Raw genomic sequence first — 15,267 nt, forward strand, 5'->3', positions numbered from 1 at the left:
TAAAACAGCACAGTGTCTGTGAGGGACTGGGTCTGTAATACAGCACAGTGTCTGTGAGGGACTGGGTCTGTAATACAGCACAGTGTCTGTGAGGGACTGGGTCTGTAATATAGCACAGTGTCTGTGAGGGGCTGAGTCTGTAAAACAGCACAGTGTCTGTGAGGGGCTGGGTCTGTAAAACAGCACAGTGTCTGTGAGGGACTGGGTCTGTACTACAGCACAGTGTCTGTGAGGGACTGGGTCTGTAATACTGCACAGTGTCTGTGAGGGACTGGGTCTGTACTACAGCACAGTGTCTGTGAGGGACTGGGTCTGTACTACAGCACAGTGTCTGTGAGGGGCTGGGTCTGTAATACAGCACAGTGTCTGTGAGGGACTGGGTCTGTAATATAGCACAGTGTCTGTGAGGGGCTGGGTCTGTACTACGGCACAGTGTCTGTGAGGGGCTGGGTCTGTAATACAGCACAGTGTCTGTGAGGGACTGGGTCTGTAATACAGCACAGTGTCTGTGAGGGGCTGAGTCTGTACTACAGCACAGTGTCTGTGAGGGGCTGGGTCTGTAATACAGCACAGTGTCTGTGAGGGGCTGAGTCAGTAATACAGCACAGTGTCTGTGAGGGACTGGGCCTGTAATACAGCACAGTGTCTGTGAGGGGCTGAGTCTGTACTACAGCACAGTGTCTGTGAGGGACTGGGTCTGTAATATAGCACAGTGTCTGTGAGGGGCTGGGTCTGTACTACGGCACAGTGTCTGTGAGGGGCTGGGTCTGTAATACAGCACAGTGTCTGTGAGGGGCTGGGTCTGTAATACAGCACAGTGTCTGTGAGGGGCTGAGTCAGTAATACAGCACAGTGTCTGTGAGGGACTGGGTCTGTAATACAGCACAGTGTCTGTGAGGGGCTGAGTCTGTAATATAGCACAGTGTCTGTGAGGGGCTGAGTCTGTAATACAGCACAGTGTCTGTGAGGGACTGGGTCTGTAATACAGCACAGTGTCTGTGAGGGACTGGGTCTGTAATACAGCACAGTGTCTGTGAGGGACTGGGTCTGTAATACAGCACAGTGTCTGTGAGGGGCTGAGTCTGTAATATAGCACAGTGTCTGTGAGGGGCTGAGTCTGTAATACAGCACAGTGTCTGTGAGGGACTGGGTCTGTAATACAGCACAGTGTCTGTGAGGGGCTGAGTCTGTAATACAGCACAGTGTCTGTGAGGGACTGGGTCTGTAATACAGCACAGTGTCTGTGAGGGGCTGAGTCTGTAATACAGCACAGTGTCTGTGAGGGACTGGGTCTGTAATATAGCACAGTGTCTGTGAGGGGCTGAGTCTGTAATACAGCACAGTGTCTGTGAGGGACTGGGTCTGTAATACAGCACGGTGTCTGTGAGGGACTGGGTCTGTAATACAGCACAGTGTCTGTGAGGGGCTGAGTCTGTAATACAGCACAGTGTCTGTGAGGGGCTGAGTCTGTAATACAGCACAGTGTCTGTGAGGGACTGGGTCTGTAATACAGCACGGTGTCTGTGAGGGACTGGGTCTGTAATACAGCACAGTGTCTGTGAGGGGCTGAGTCTGTAATACAGCACAGTGTCTGTGAGGGACTGGGTCTGTAATACAGCACAGTGTCTGTGAGGGGCTGAGTCTGTAATACAGCACAGTGTCTGTGAGGGACTGGGTCTGTAATACAGCACAGTGTCTGTGAGGGGCTGAGTCTGTAATACAGCACAGCTCTATAAGATTAATTTCATGCTGTGAAAACTGCACCTGTGAAAAGACGTCACACCCAAAGCACAACTTCTGCTCTGGTAGTGCAGTGTGTTTATACAGTCTGTATGCAGTTTGTGTGCAGTGTGTGTGTGCAGTGTGTTTATACAGTCTGTATGCAGTTTGTGTGCAGTGTGTGTGTGCAGTGTGTTTATACAGTCTGTATGCAGTTTGTGTGTAGTGTGTGTGTGCAGTGTGTTTATACAGTCTGTATGCAGTTTGTGTGCAGTGTGTGCGCAGTGTATTTATACAGTCTGTATGCAGTTTGTGTGTAGTGTGTGTGCGCAGTGTGTTTATACAGTCAGTATGCAGTTTGTGTGTAGTGTGTGTGCGCAGTGTGTTTATACAGTCTGTATGCAGTTTGTGTGTAGTGTGTGCGCAGTGTGTTTATACAGTCTGTATGCAGTGTGTGTGAGGTGTGTGTGTGAGAGGTGTGTGTGTCTGTGCTCAGTGTGTGTGAGAGGTGTGTGTGTCTGTGCTCAGTGTGTGTGAGAGGTGTGTGTCTGTGCACAGTGTGTGTGTGAGAGGTGTGTGTGTCTGTGCTCAGTGTGTGTGAGAGGTGTGTGTGTCTGTGCTCAGTGTGTGTGTGAGAGGTGTGTGTGTCTGTGCTCAGTGTGTGTGAGAGGTGTGTGTGTCTGTGCTCAGTGTGTGTGAGAGGTGTGTGTGTCTGTGCACAGTGCGTGTGAGAGGTGTGTGTCTGTGCACAGTGTGTGTGAGAGGTGTGTGTGTCTGTGCTCAGTGTGTGTGAGAGGTGTGTGTGTCTGTGCACAGTGCGTGTCTGTCAGTTTGCGTGCGAAGCACTGGAGAAAGTGAGCTCACATTCTTGCCTGTTGAGGAGGTGGGCTGGAGGGTGAGTATAAGAGCCCAGGACACAGACAGCACACTCCCCACAGCCTGAGAGAGGAGAGAGCACAGACACTCTGCGCCTGAGCACAGTGAGTACAGCACAGGACACACAGCGGCGTGCACAGGTGAGCAGTGTGCTGTATATGTACACCAACTATACAGAGTATTTTATATAGAACAGGTGTACAGTGTGTATGGTATATACTGTATACTCCAAGTGTACAGTGTAGTTTATATACTCCAGATGAAACTTTGTGTTTTCTTTCTTCTCTTTTCAACATGGAAAAATCCTACTGTATTACTTGTAGTTTATATACTCCAGGTGTGCAGTGTGTACAGTATACAGTATATACTCCAGGTGTACAGTGTACTGGACTCCACAGGGACTAGAAGAGTCTAGAGCCCTGTGACTGGGCTGTGTCAGTGTGCTGGACTCCACAGGGACTAGAAGAGTCTAGAGCCCTTTGACTGGGCTGTGTCAGTGTCCTGGACTCCACAGGGACTAGAAGAGTCTAGAGCCTGTGACTGGGCTGTGTGTCAGTGTGCTGGACTCCACAGGGACTAGAAGAGTCTAGAGCCTGTGACTGGGCTGTGTCAGTGTGCCGGACTCCACAGGGACTAGAAGAGTCTAGAGCCTGTGACTGGGCTGTGTGTCAGTGTGCTGGACTCCACAGGGACTAGAAGAGTCTAGAGCCCTGTGACTGGGCTGTGTCAGTGTGCTGGACTCCACAGGGACTAGAAGAGTCTAGAGCCCTTTGACTGGGCTGTGTCAGTGTGCCGGACTCCACAGGGACTAGAAGAGTCTAGAGCCTGTGACTGGGCTGTGTGTCAGTGTGCTGGACTCCACAGGGACTAGAAGAGTCTAGAGCCTGTGACTGGGCTGTGTCAGTGTGCTGGACTCCACAGGGACTAGAAGAGTCTAGAGCCTGTGACTGGGCTGTGTCAGTGTGCTGGACTCCACAGGGACTAGAAGAGTCTAGAGCCTGTGACTGGGCTGTGTCAGTGTGCTGAACTCCACAGGGACTAGAAGAGTCTAGAGCCTGTGACTGGGCTGTGTCAGTGTGCTGGACTCCACAGGGACTAGAAGAGTCTAGAGCCTGTGACTGGGCTGTGTCAGTGTACTGGACTCCACAGGGACTAGAAGAGTCTAGAGCCTGTGACTGGGCTGTGTCAGTGTGCTGGACTCCACAGGGACTAGAAGAGTCTAGAGCCTGTGACTGGGCTGTGTCAGTGTGCTGGACCCCACAGGGACTAGAAGAGTCTAGAGCCTGTGACTGGGCTGTGTCAGTGTGCTGGACTCCACAGGGACTAGAAGAGTCTAGAGCCTGTGACTGGGCTGTGTCAGTGTGCTGGACTCCACAGGGACTAGAAGAGTCTAGAGCCCTGTGACAGGGCTGTGTCAGTGTCCCAGACTCCACAGGGACTAGAAGAGTCTAGAGCCCAGTGTACTCCAGAAGAGTTTTATAAACTGTTGCTCACACAAGCGTGATCCTGCTGCATGCCACCATATGGCCATGTGCTGCACATCTGGACAGATGTTATTGTACAGGCCGACCAGCTGCACACCCACGGGTGAGGAAGTCCACAGGCTCGTTAAAATACCTCTCTCATTAGCTGGAGAACACAGGCAAGTTTATTAGAAGACAGAGCACAGTTCCTAATCATGGTATTTAGCTGGAATTGGAAACTCTGCACCCTCTCTCTTTGTCTCTCTCACTGTGTCTCATGTCCTACGTGTGATGATTCTCTATGATCTCCTCTACATTCATATAAATAATCAATAAGCTTTATTGTTATGACCAATGAATCACAGTGCTACCAAGGCATTAAATATTAGCAAAAACATTTACAACAAAAACACAGTATTATTAGAGTCCCATCACACACTGTAATAATAATAATAATAATAATAATAATAATAATAATAATAATAATCATCATCATATTGAGAGACGGGGTCACTGTTCCTCAGGCAGTGACAGGAGATCACACACTGTATTATTATTATTGAGAGACAGGCTCACTGTCTGTTCCTCAGGCTGGGACAGGAGATCACACACTGTATTATTATTATTGAGAGAGACTCACTGTCTGTTCCTCGGGCTGGAACAGGAGATCACACACTGTATTATTATTATTGAGAGACAGGCTCACTGTCTGTTCCTCAGGCTGGGACAGGAGATCACACACTGTATTATTATTGAGAGACAGGCTCACTGTCTGTTCCTCAGGCTGGGACAGGAGATCACACACTGTATTATTATTGAGAGACAGGCTCACTGTCTGTTCCTCAGGCTGGGACAGGAGATCACACACTGTATTATTATTGAGAGACAGGCTCACTGTCTGTTCCTCAGGCTGGGACAGGAGATCACAGACTGTATTATTATTATTGAGAGACAGGCTCACTGTCTGTTCCTCAGGCTGGGACAGGAGATCACACACTGTATTATTATTATTGAGAGACAGGCTCACTGTCTGTTCCTCAGGCTGGGACAGGAGATCACACACTGTATTATTATTGATAGACAGGCTCACTGTCTGTTCCTCAGGCTGGGACAGGAGATCACACACTGTATTATTATTGAGAGACAGGCTCACTGTTCCTCAGGCAGTGACAGGAGAAGACATTATGGGCAGTAGCATCATTGATTTCCCAGTAGAATTATGACAGGTGTGAGAATTCTGAGACTCGGGTTATTGATCAGGTGATATTAGTTGATCATAGTTCAGGTGGGGAGCTGGGTCAGCATGCGTAGGCTGCAAAGGAACAAGTAATAGGTTTATTCCCTGCTGAAAACAAAGAAGAAAGAAAACACAACGTTTCGGCCTTGGAGCCTTCTTGAGGTGTGAGCACCTGAAGAAGGCTTCCCACACCTGAAGAAGGCTCCACAGCCGAAACGTTGTGTTTTCTTTCTTCTCTTTTCAGCATGGAATAAACCTATTACTGTTTAGTTGATCATAGTCAGGTTATAACACACAGGAACTGGAGTTGTTGAGTTAGTTTATCTACAGGCTGTGCACATGATTTCATTAAAGCTTCCCAAGATAAAAATAAGTGCTGGTTTATAGGAGAAATATTTCCCCTCCTTGAGCTCCACTTCATGAGCTTAACAAGATCTGATTTCTGTGAAATTGACTCTAGACTAAACAAACTGAAACAAAGACCTAAGTCATGGGGAAAGAGAGCAGGGAGAGAGTCAATGTACCTTCAGTAAACCACAATAAAGCCAAAAACAATAGCATGAAATTAACTCTCCTTTCCTCAGTGCAGTTTTAATGTACTGGAGTGTCCAGTCAGTGTGTCTGTATGAACCCCTCTCTCTCTCAGTGCAGTGTTAATGTACTGGAGTGTCCAGTCAGTGTGTGTATTAACCCGTCTCTCTTCCTGTTCACAGGCCCACCGTGAATCCACAGAAAGGCAGTCAGGAAGGATGAATGCACTTTTGCAGTTGGCAGTGTTGAGTCTGTTGGCAACACTCTGTGTGTCCTATGGTGAGTTTGCTCTAATGTACTGTCTCCCTGCACCTGTCTGTGGACACGCACTCACACACACACCCCAGAGCTGCCCCGTGTGGCAGCAGCCGGACAGCAGAGAGACACTCTGACTTCAGGAGGTGTTTCTGGGAGTAAACATACTGAGGGGCTGCTCTCTGTTTCAGATTCCTACGAGAGTAACGAATCCCTGGAAGGTAAGAAGATCCCTTTTCCTCCGAGTCTTCACAGTGTGTGGAGCCCAGTGTGTCTCTCTCTTCTACCTCATAACCCCCTCTCTGTCACTGTACCTGTCTCTCTCTCCTACCTCCTTAACTCCTCTCTCACTCACTGTACCTGTCTCTCTCCTACCTCATAACCCCCCTCTCTGTCACTGTACCTGTCTCTCTCTCCTACCTCATCACTCCTCTCTCTCACTGTACCTGTCTCTCTCTCCTACCTCATAACCCCCCTCTCTGTCACTGTACCTGTCTCTCTCTCCCACCTCATACCTCCTCTCTCTCTCACTGTACCTGTCTCTCTCTCCTACCTCCTTAACTCCTCTCTGTCACTGTACCTATCTCTCTCTCCTACCTCATAACTCACCTATCTCTCACTGTACCTGTCTCTCTCTCGTACCTCAACCCCCCTCTCTCTCACTGTCCCTGCTCTCTCTCCTACCTCCTTAACTCCTCTCTCTGTACCTCTCTCTCTCCTACCTCCTTAACTCCTCTCTCTGTACCTGTACCTCTGTCTTTCTGTTCCACTGGCACAGAAAGAAATACAGCTCTCTCAGTGTGCTCACTCTGACTCTGTACTAGATGTCAAAACAAACATGATGAACGTTTCCTCTCTGTGTCTTTAAAGACATCTTCATCGGTTCACGTCGAGCCAATTCCTACATGAGACCTGTGCAACCAGGCAGCTACTACCCCAGGAGGTAAAATTATTCCCAGTGCAGTGTAGTGTGCAGTAGTATCCAGTAGTGTGCAGTAGGAGTGTGTGTATTAACCCCTCTCTCTCTCAGTGCAGTGTCAGTGTACAGGAGTGTGCAGGAGGAGTGTGTGTATTAACCCCTCTCTCTCTCAGTGCAGTGTCAGTGTACAGTAGTGTGCAGGAGGAGTGTGTGTATTAACCCCTCTCTCTCAGTGCAGTGTCAGTGTACAGTAGTGTGCAGGAGGAGTGTGTGTATTAACCCCTCTCTCTCTCAGTGCAGTGTCAGTGTACAGTAGTGTGCAGGAGGAGTGTGTGTATTAACCCCTCTTTCTCTCTCAGTGCAGTGTCAGTGTACAGTAGTGTGCAGGAGGAGTGTGTGTATTAACCCCTCTCTCTCAGTGCAGTGTCAGTGTACAGTAGTGTGCAGGAGGAGTGTGTGTATTAACCCCTCTCTCTCAGTGCAGTGTCAGTGTACAGTAGTGTGCAGGAGGAGTGTGTGTATTAACCCCTCTCTCTCTCAGTGCAGTGTCAGTGTACAGTAGTGTGCAGGAGGAGTGTGTATTAACCCCTCTCTCTCTCTCAGTGCAGTGTCAGTGTACAGTAGTGTGCAGGAGGAGTGTGTGTATTAACCCCTCTCTCTCTCTCAGTGCAGTGTCAGTGTACAGTAGTGTGCAGGAGGAGTGTGTGTATTAACCCCTCTCTCTCTCTCAGTGCAGTGTCAGTGTACAGTAGTGTGCAGGAGGAGTGTGTGTATTAACCCCTCTCTCTCTCTCAGTGCAGTGTCAGTGTACAGTAGTGTGCAGGAGGAGTGTGTGTATTAACCCCTCTCTCTCTCAGTGCAGTGTCAGTGTACAGTAGTGTGCAGGAGGAGTGTGTGTATTAACCCCTCTCTCTCTGTCTCAGGATTCTGAAGTCCCCTGTGGAGATACGCACAGAGATCTGTGAGGACTCTTTGCAGTGCAAGCGCTACGCTATGTACCACGGATACCAGCAGGCCTACGAGCGATACTTTGGGGGTCCGGCCCAGAGTGGGAGGCGTGGCCGGGGAGCTCAGCCCCGATAAGGCAGCGGCCCGCTGGCCGTGAGCAGCCCCTGCTCGGCACAGTGTAGTGCCCATATCACCCCTGTACCTGTATAACCCTCACCTACTCACATGTATCGGCAGCGCAGGCTCACTGCGGGAAGGCTGCAGGTCCCCGGGCCCGGTGCCAGCGTCCCCAGCGGACCAGGCAGGACCAGGCAGGACCGGGCTGGAGCGGGCTGGAGCGGGCCGCACTGCGATCCGGCTCCCGGGACCGGTTCTGACGTCCCCGCCGCCACAGCCCCCAGATAGAACCACCAGAAGCCGCGGATCCGGTCTGGCCTGCTCTGGACCTGCTGGTCGCTGGCCTCTGGCTCTGGGCCGCAGCCGGAGACCACACGCCTGTAGAAACGTGCTTGAAACACGCGTGCTCTCCGTGTACACAACCTGCAGTCAATAAAGGCAAATAGAGCTACAGGCGTGTCTGTGTGTCTGTGTCCGTCTGTGTCCGTCTGTCTCACTCAAACGCCTCCCCCAGTGCCGACTGAAGCGGTCTGACCTGCAGGGGGCGCACTAGGGCAGCTGTGGACAATAAGCAACGCGCTGCAGGAGAGGCTGGGCCGGGGCACGTTCGTCAGTAGAGCTCCTGGCTGTGTCACCCCCTCTCCCACACGACACACAGGCATCAACGTCTCACCTTATTGTGCGGAGGTGATGATCGCCCACCTTAATAGACACAAACATTCCTTCTTCCTAAACTCTGAGCTGCCCTGGTGCTCCTTCTACCAAGGCAGGTCTGTCAACACTTACAGAGACTCCCCTGAGTTTTATATTGCTTTTATTTTTATTTTTTATTAGGCATTTTTAGTTTTTTAACAGTTTTTAACCAATTTTTTTATGCAGGTCAGGCTTGATGTGTTTTTTTCCCCTGTCTTGGTCCTGCTCTGTATAAAATAATCCTAGTCAGATGTACAGGAAATGTACCAATTAATATCTTAACCCAATGTTACCACAAACTCCTCCTGCACACTGACACTGCACTGAGAGAGAGAGAGGGGTTAATACACACACTCCTCCTGCACACTACTGTACACTGACACTGCACTGAGAGAGAGGGGTTAATACACACACTCCTCCTGCACACTACTGTACACTGACACTGCACTGAGAGAGAGGGGTTAATACACACACTCCTCCTGCACACTACTGTACACTGACACTGCACTGAGAGAGAGGGGGGTTAATACACACACTCCTCCTGAACACTACTGTACACTGACACTGCACTGAGAGAGAAAGAGGGGTTAATACACACACTCCTCCTGCACACTACTGTACACTGACACTGCACTGAGAGAGAGGGGTTAATACACACACTCCTCCTGCACACTGACACTGCACTGAGAGAGAGGGGTTAATACACACACTCCTCCTGCACACTACTGTACACTGACACTGCACTGAGAGAGAGAGGGGGGTTAATACACACACTCCTCCTGCACACTACTGTACACTGACACTGCACTGAGAGAGAGGGGTTAATACACACACTCCTCCTGCACACTACTGTACACTGACACTGCACTGAGAGAGAGAGGGGTTAATACACACACTCCTCCTGCACACTACTGTACACTGACACTGCACTGAGAGAGAGAGGGGTTAATACACACACTCCTCCTGCACACTACTGTACACTGACACTGCACTGAGAGAGGGGTTAATACACACACTCCTCCTGCACACTACTGTACACTGACACTGCACTGAGAGAGAAGGGGGTTAATACACACACTTTTGTACACCGACATTGACATAAACACCTGTTTATGTTTTTCACAGGTTAATAAGGTTCCCTGTAGCAGTGAATTATACAGTAGTGCGGATCAGAAATGTCAGGGTGTGATTTACTTTTCTAAACAGTACGGCTCTGCAGCACAGCTGGTGTCACTCAGAGAAGCTCCGTTCCTCGAGACCCACAGACACGCTGCTGAGGGCGACACGCTGGCCCGGGGAGGAGGGGGGCCGCCGCGCGCGGTCAGCGGGTTCACGAGCCGCAGACGAGTGCGCATCGCCCGCGCAGCCGGGGCACACCGCCATCTGGCGGCCGCGCCCGGAACGACAGCTGCCTTGTCCGCGGTGAGGAGGAGGGAGAGGGCGTGTCCGGGCTGTGTCCAGGGGTGTCGCAGCTGCCGGCCAATCCGCAGGCAGCGTGTCCCCCAAGGCGGGCTGGGAACAGAGCTATAAACAGGGTGGCAGGAAGAGACAACCACACTGTTCACCTCACTGAAACAGCAAGACAAGATGAAGACCCTGACCGTCCTCGTGCTGTGTGCCCTGACAGCTGTGTGTCTGTCCACTGGGGGTGAGTCTGTCTGTCTGTCCACTGGGGGTGAGTCTGTCTGTCTGTCTGTGTGTCTGTCCACTGGAGGTGAGTCTATCTGTATGTCTGTCTGTCTATCTGTCTGTGTGTCTGTCCACTGGAGGTGAGTCTATCTGTCTGTCTGTGTGTCTGTCTGTGTGTCTGTGTGTCTGTCCACTGGAGGTGAGTCTATCTGTCTGTCTGTGTGTCTGTCCACTGGGGGTGAGTCTGTCTGTCTGTCTGTCTGTCTGTCTGTCTGTGTGTCTGTCCACTGGAGGTGAGTCTGTCTGTCTGTCTGTCTGTCTGTGTGTCTGTCCACTGGAGGTGAGTCTGTCTGTCTGTCTGTCTGTCTGTCTGTCTGTCTGTGTTTCTGTCCACTGGGGGTGAGTCTATCTGTCTGTCTGTGTGTCTGTCCACTGGGGGTGAGTCTGTCTGTCTGTCTGTCTGTCTGTCTGTCTGTCTGTCTGTCTGTGTGTCTGTCCACTGGAGGTGAGTCTATCTGTCTGTCTGTGTGTCTGTCCACTGGGGGTGAGTCTGTCTGTCTGTCTGTCTGTGTGTCTGTCCACTGGGGGTGAGTCTATCTGTCTGTCTGTGTGTCTGTCCACTGGATGTGAGTCTGTCTGTCTGTCTGTGTGTCTGTCCACTGGATGTGAGTCTGTCTGTCTGTCTGTCTGTCTGTCCACTGGAGGTGAGTCTATCTGTCTGTCTGTCTATCTGTCCATGTGTCTGTCTGTCTGTGTCTAAATGTCTTTGTGTCTGTCCACTGGAGGTGAGTCTTTCTGTCTGTCTGTGTGTCTGTCCACTGGAGGTGAGTCTATCTGTCCATGTGTCTGTCTGTCTGTGTCTATCTGTCTGTGTGTCTATCCACTGGAGGTGAGTCTGTGTGTTTGTGTTTATATGTCTGTGTGTCAGTCCAGTGGAGGTGAGTCTGTCTGTGTTTCTGTGTATCTGTCGGTGTGCCTGCCTGTCTGTCTGTGAGTCTGTCCGCTGGAGGTGAGTCTGTCCACCTGTCTGTGTACCTGTGTGTGCTTGTTCATCTTATGTCCGTCGAGACTTTTACTGGATAAACTGCACACACACATGTACAGACTCTTGAGGCTGAACTTTCTGATCCTATCTTTAAATTCCAGACTCCGATGTCTCTGTCAGCGCCCCGGATTCTCATAGCACAGAAGGTGAGAATCCTCCTACATGCTGGGGTCCTCCTGCCTCTCCCGCCCACTGGGCTCAGCAGACATGGGAGGAGTCAGGGTGTGTCAGAGAGGGAAGGAGAGGGAGGAGTCAGGGTGTGTCAGAAGGGAGAGAGGGAGGAGTCAGGGTGTGTCAGAAGGGAGAGAGGGAGGAGTCGGGGTGTTTCAAAGGGGGAAGGGGAGGAGTCAGGGTGTGTCAGAAGGGAGAGAGGGAGGAGTCAGGGTGTGTCAGAAGGGAGAGAGGGAGGAGTCAGGGTGTGTCAGAAGGGAGAGAGGGAGGAGTCAGGGTGTGTCAGAAGGGAGAGAGGGAGGAGTCGGGGTGTTTCAAAGGGGGAAGGGGAGGAGTCGGGGTGTGTCAGAGAGGGAGGGAGAGGGAGGAGTCAGGGTGTGTCAGTGGGAGGAGGGGAGGAGTCAGGGTGTGTCAGTGGGAGGAGGGGAGGAGCCAGGGTGTGTCAGTGGGAGCCCTGATTATATTTTAGAGGGAACAGCGCAGTGAGGCAGGTTCTGTGTGACCTGACATGTTCTTGCCGTGTTGCAGAAGTGTTTGTGAAGAGAGACCTGGCCTCCTCCTTCGTCAAGAGACTGAAGAGGAACATCGGGGCTGCAGGGGGTGCCGCAGGGGGCGCTGGCGGCGCCGGACTGTCGCTGCAGCAGCTGGAGAGGTGAGGGGCCGTGTGCTCGCCTGAGGGGGGCAGGGGGAGGGGACAGGCCCGGGTGGGCCGAGTGTGCATCATCTACTCGTCTCCCTCTCTCTCCAGCCTGCGGGAGGTGTGTGAAGTCAACCTGGCCTGTGAGCACATGGCCGAGACCGCCGGAATCGTCGCCGCCTACACCCAGTACTACGGACCAATCCCCTACTAGACCACGCCCCCCAAGAGGACATAGCCCCGCCCAGTCCTGGTGAAGCCACGCCCATCAGTGAGAATTAACCCTTTCAAGACTGGAGCGGGGCCACACGCGAAGAACATCTGCCTATGAACCGACAAACTGTATCTGAACAAACGCGAAAGTCCTCCTGTTAAAGAGAAGAATTTATACATAAGTGCCTCTTCTTCCAGGAAAGTTTTTTTCTGGATGTATAGTATTTCTACAGTATGTTTATGTTAGTCCAGTTGGTATAAGCTGAAGCAGTTAGGAATGGGATCCGGAGTATAAGATTCCGACTCGGGTCTGCCGACTGCGTGTTGACGTCTCGTGTGACCTGCCGTGTCACGTGACCGCGCCGCGCCGCGCCGCCTGAACATCCTGCTGTGCGCCGCCGGGCTCCGAGCAAGCCGAAATAAACACTTCCAGAGCACCTCTTTCTCCCTGTGTCTGTCCGCCGCGCGTGTGTGTGTGCGTGTGTGTCAGGAGGTGTGTGTATCTGGGTCTATGTGTGTGTCAGGAGGTGTGCGTATCTGGGTCTATGTGTGTGTCAGGAGGTGTGTATGATTGTCAGGGTGAGTGTATGTGTGTGTCAGGAGGTGTATGTTTGTGGGTCTGTGTGTGTCAGGAGGTGTGTATCTGGGCGTGTGTGTATCTGGGTCTGTGTGTGTGTCAGGAGGTGTGTATCTGGGTCTGTGTGTGTCAGGAGGTGTGTGTGTATGTGGGTCTGTGTGTGTCAGGAGGTGTGTGTATCTGGGTCTGTGTGTGTGTCAGGAGGTGTGTATGATTGTCAGGGTGAGTGTATGTGTGTGTCAGGAGGTGTGCGTATCTGGGCGTGTGTGTGTCAGGAGGTGTGTGTATGTGGGTCTGTGTGTGTCAGGAGGTGTGTGTATGTGGGTCTGTGTGTGTCAGGAGATGTGTGTATCTGGGTCTGTGTGTGTCAGGAGGTGTGTATCTGGGTCTATGTGTGTGTCAGGAGGTGTGTATCTGGGTCTGTGTGTGTCAGGAGGTGTGTATCTGGGTCTGTGTGTGTCAGGAGGTGTGTATGTGGGTCTGTGTGTGTCAGGAGGTGTGTGTATATATCTGGGTGTATGTGTGTGTATATGTGTGTCAGGCTGTGTGTGTGTGTGTCAGGCTGTGTGTGTATATATCTGGGTGTATGTGTGTGTATATGTGTGTCAGGCTGTGTGTGTATATATATATATCTGGGTGTATATGTGTGTCAGGGTAAGTGTGTGTGTGTATATATCTGGGTGTATATGTGTGTCAGGGTAGGTGTGTGTGTATATCTGGGTGTATATGTGTGTCAGGGTAGGTGTGTGTGTGTATATCTGGGTGTATATGTGTGTCAGGGTAGGTGTGTGTGTGTATATCTGGGTGTATATGTGTGTGTGTATATATCTGGGTGTATGTGTGTGTATATATATCTGGGTGTATGTGTGTGTATATGTGTGTCAGGGTAAGTTGTGTGTGTATATATATATCTGGGTGTACATGTGTGTCAGGCTGTGTGTGTATAGATCTGGGTGTATGTGTGTGTACATGTGTGTCAGGGTAAGTTGTGTGTGAGTATATATCTGGGTAAATACATTCATAAAGCAGGTTTAACTAATTCAGGATTTCTCAAATCATCCCGGTAGACTTCACCTTACAGCTGCGTTCAGGTGAACTCAGGCTTCAGTTATCCGGTTACAGTCCAGTTAGAGGGTTCAGGCGACAGCAACAGTCTGCATGCGGGACCAGGAGCTCCAGCTCCTGAAGGAAGCGCTGTGATAGAGTGGAGCTACGGCACCCTGGAGCTCTGCAGGAGCCAGAGAAGACGCCTGGCAAGGAATCGCAGATCAATCCAACCCGGAGGTGACAGGTGTCCAGATAAACGCAGGCAGGTGCTGGCAGGAGGATGGCACTGACGTGGGGCTCTGCCTGAGGCTGGAGGGCTTCACACTTGTACACTATTGTCTGGATGTGTTTCCGCTCGCTGGGCTGTTGGGGGGGGCCGCAGGGCTGCTGTACAGTGCGGCGCCCTCCTCGGAGTGGAAGTGTGTCCTGATTTGAGCAGCAGGAGAGTAAGACTGGAGCCGGAGGAATCATCACCATCATCAACTCAATAAAGGCTGTTTTCCGGTACCGGGATATTTCCTTTTTCCAACATTGTTGTGAATTAAGTAGCACAGGTGGGAGTCCCCCCCACCCGGATGCAGAAAGTCTTAAGCCAGGTAGAAATGTCTATATGTTGTAGGCTCTAATTTTATTTTCAGATGGTGTGAATTGATTTCCTATTAAAAATCAGCCTAGTTGTGCCCTGTGGAGTATTTAATGAGGTTGTCTGCACAGTCCAGAGAGTGTATTACATCAGGAAATTGCTGTAAGAAATGTTTAGATCACAGTGCAGAGCTACAGAGAACAGAACTACATTCGCAGTGGACAGAATTAGATATGAGAACATTACCAGCTAGTTCATGAAACCCCCGCTTGATGGTTTGCACTAATGTACAGCCAGGAAACCTTCTGAACCGTTTCAGTGCAAACACCACTTTCCTCACTGCAGGGCACACTGTGATATACTGAAGCGCTGTGCTCAGCCCGACCAGCAGTTTGAGTTTCTGCTCACACTGAGCTGCAACAAGCAGTATTAACAGTGTGCGGGTTTAAGAGATCGTGAATGTAAGGTTTACTCTGCTGAAACGGTGAAAGGCCATCTCTAAATCTCAGCGGCAGTAATGCCCTGCAGACTGAGTAATCTGGCTTCGTGAGATCTCCCTCTGTGATGTGTGTACAGCCCACAGCCATGCATACAATACAACCCCTGT

The 15,267-nt window shown here is 50.9% G+C and overlaps 2 protein-coding genes and 2 long non-coding RNA genes across 7 annotated transcripts; 2 read left to right on the forward strand and 2 right to left on the reverse strand.

The window, feature by feature from the left end:
* Nucleotides 1–2,575: 2,575 nt before the first annotated feature.
* mgp (matrix Gla protein) lies at nt 2,576–8,516 on the forward strand. 2 transcript variants are annotated; one of them, XM_088607180.1, is made up of 5 exons: nt 2,576–2,735; nt 6,009–6,105; nt 6,273–6,302; nt 6,952–7,024; nt 7,924–8,516. In XM_088607180.1, exons 2-5 carry the CDS (start codon nt 6,045–6,047, stop codon nt 8,081–8,083), a joined length of 324 nt encoding a protein of 107 aa, XP_088463306.1. In that variant the 5' UTR covers nt 2,576–2,735; nt 6,009–6,044; the 3' UTR covers nt 8,084–8,516. The 2 variants fall into 2 exon arrangements, with proteins under 2 accessions (XP_088463306.1, XP_088463307.1); XM_088607181.1 differs by having other exon boundaries at nt 2,582–2,699.
* On the reverse strand, nt 2,645–4,016 carry LOC148648511 (uncharacterized). 2 transcript variants are annotated; one of them, XR_015926542.1, is made up of 2 exons: nt 3,715–4,016; nt 2,645–3,020 (listed from the first exon to the last, which is right to left on the reverse strand). It is a non-coding gene; the product is annotated as an uncharacterized LOC148648511 (long non-coding RNA). The 2 variants fall into 2 exon arrangements; XR_015926541.1 differs by lacking the exon at nt 3,715–4,016 and adding an exon at nt 3,487–3,712.
* On the reverse strand, nt 6,445–6,952 carry LOC148648512 (uncharacterized). The gene is made up of 2 exons (XR_015926529.1): nt 6,766–6,952; nt 6,445–6,634 (listed from the first exon to the last, which is right to left on the reverse strand). It is a non-coding gene; the product is annotated as an uncharacterized LOC148648512 (long non-coding RNA).
* Nucleotides 8,517–10,246: 1,730 nt separating the features above from the next.
* bglap (bone gamma-carboxyglutamate protein) lies at nt 10,247–12,890 on the forward strand. Of its 2 annotated transcripts, none has more exons than XM_088607176.1 (4): nt 10,247–10,406; nt 11,534–11,578; nt 12,132–12,255; nt 12,352–12,890. In XM_088607176.1, exons 1-4 carry the CDS (start codon nt 10,346–10,348, stop codon nt 12,452–12,454), a joined length of 333 nt encoding a protein of 110 aa, XP_088463302.1. In that variant the 5' UTR covers nt 10,247–10,345; the 3' UTR covers nt 12,455–12,890. The 2 variants fall into 2 exon arrangements, with proteins under 2 accessions (XP_088463302.1, XP_088463301.1); XM_088607175.1 differs by having other exon boundaries at nt 10,289–10,433.
* The last annotated feature ends 2,377 nt before the right edge of the window (nt 12,891–15,267 follow it).

Source organism: Lepisosteus platostomus, chromosome 14 (assembly GCF_059453375.1).
Source record: "Lepisosteus platostomus isolate fLepPlt1 chromosome 14, fLepPlt1.hap1, whole genome shotgun sequence".
NCBI classification, from domain to species: domain Eukaryota; kingdom Metazoa; phylum Chordata; class Actinopteri; order Semionotiformes; family Lepisosteidae; genus Lepisosteus; species Lepisosteus platostomus.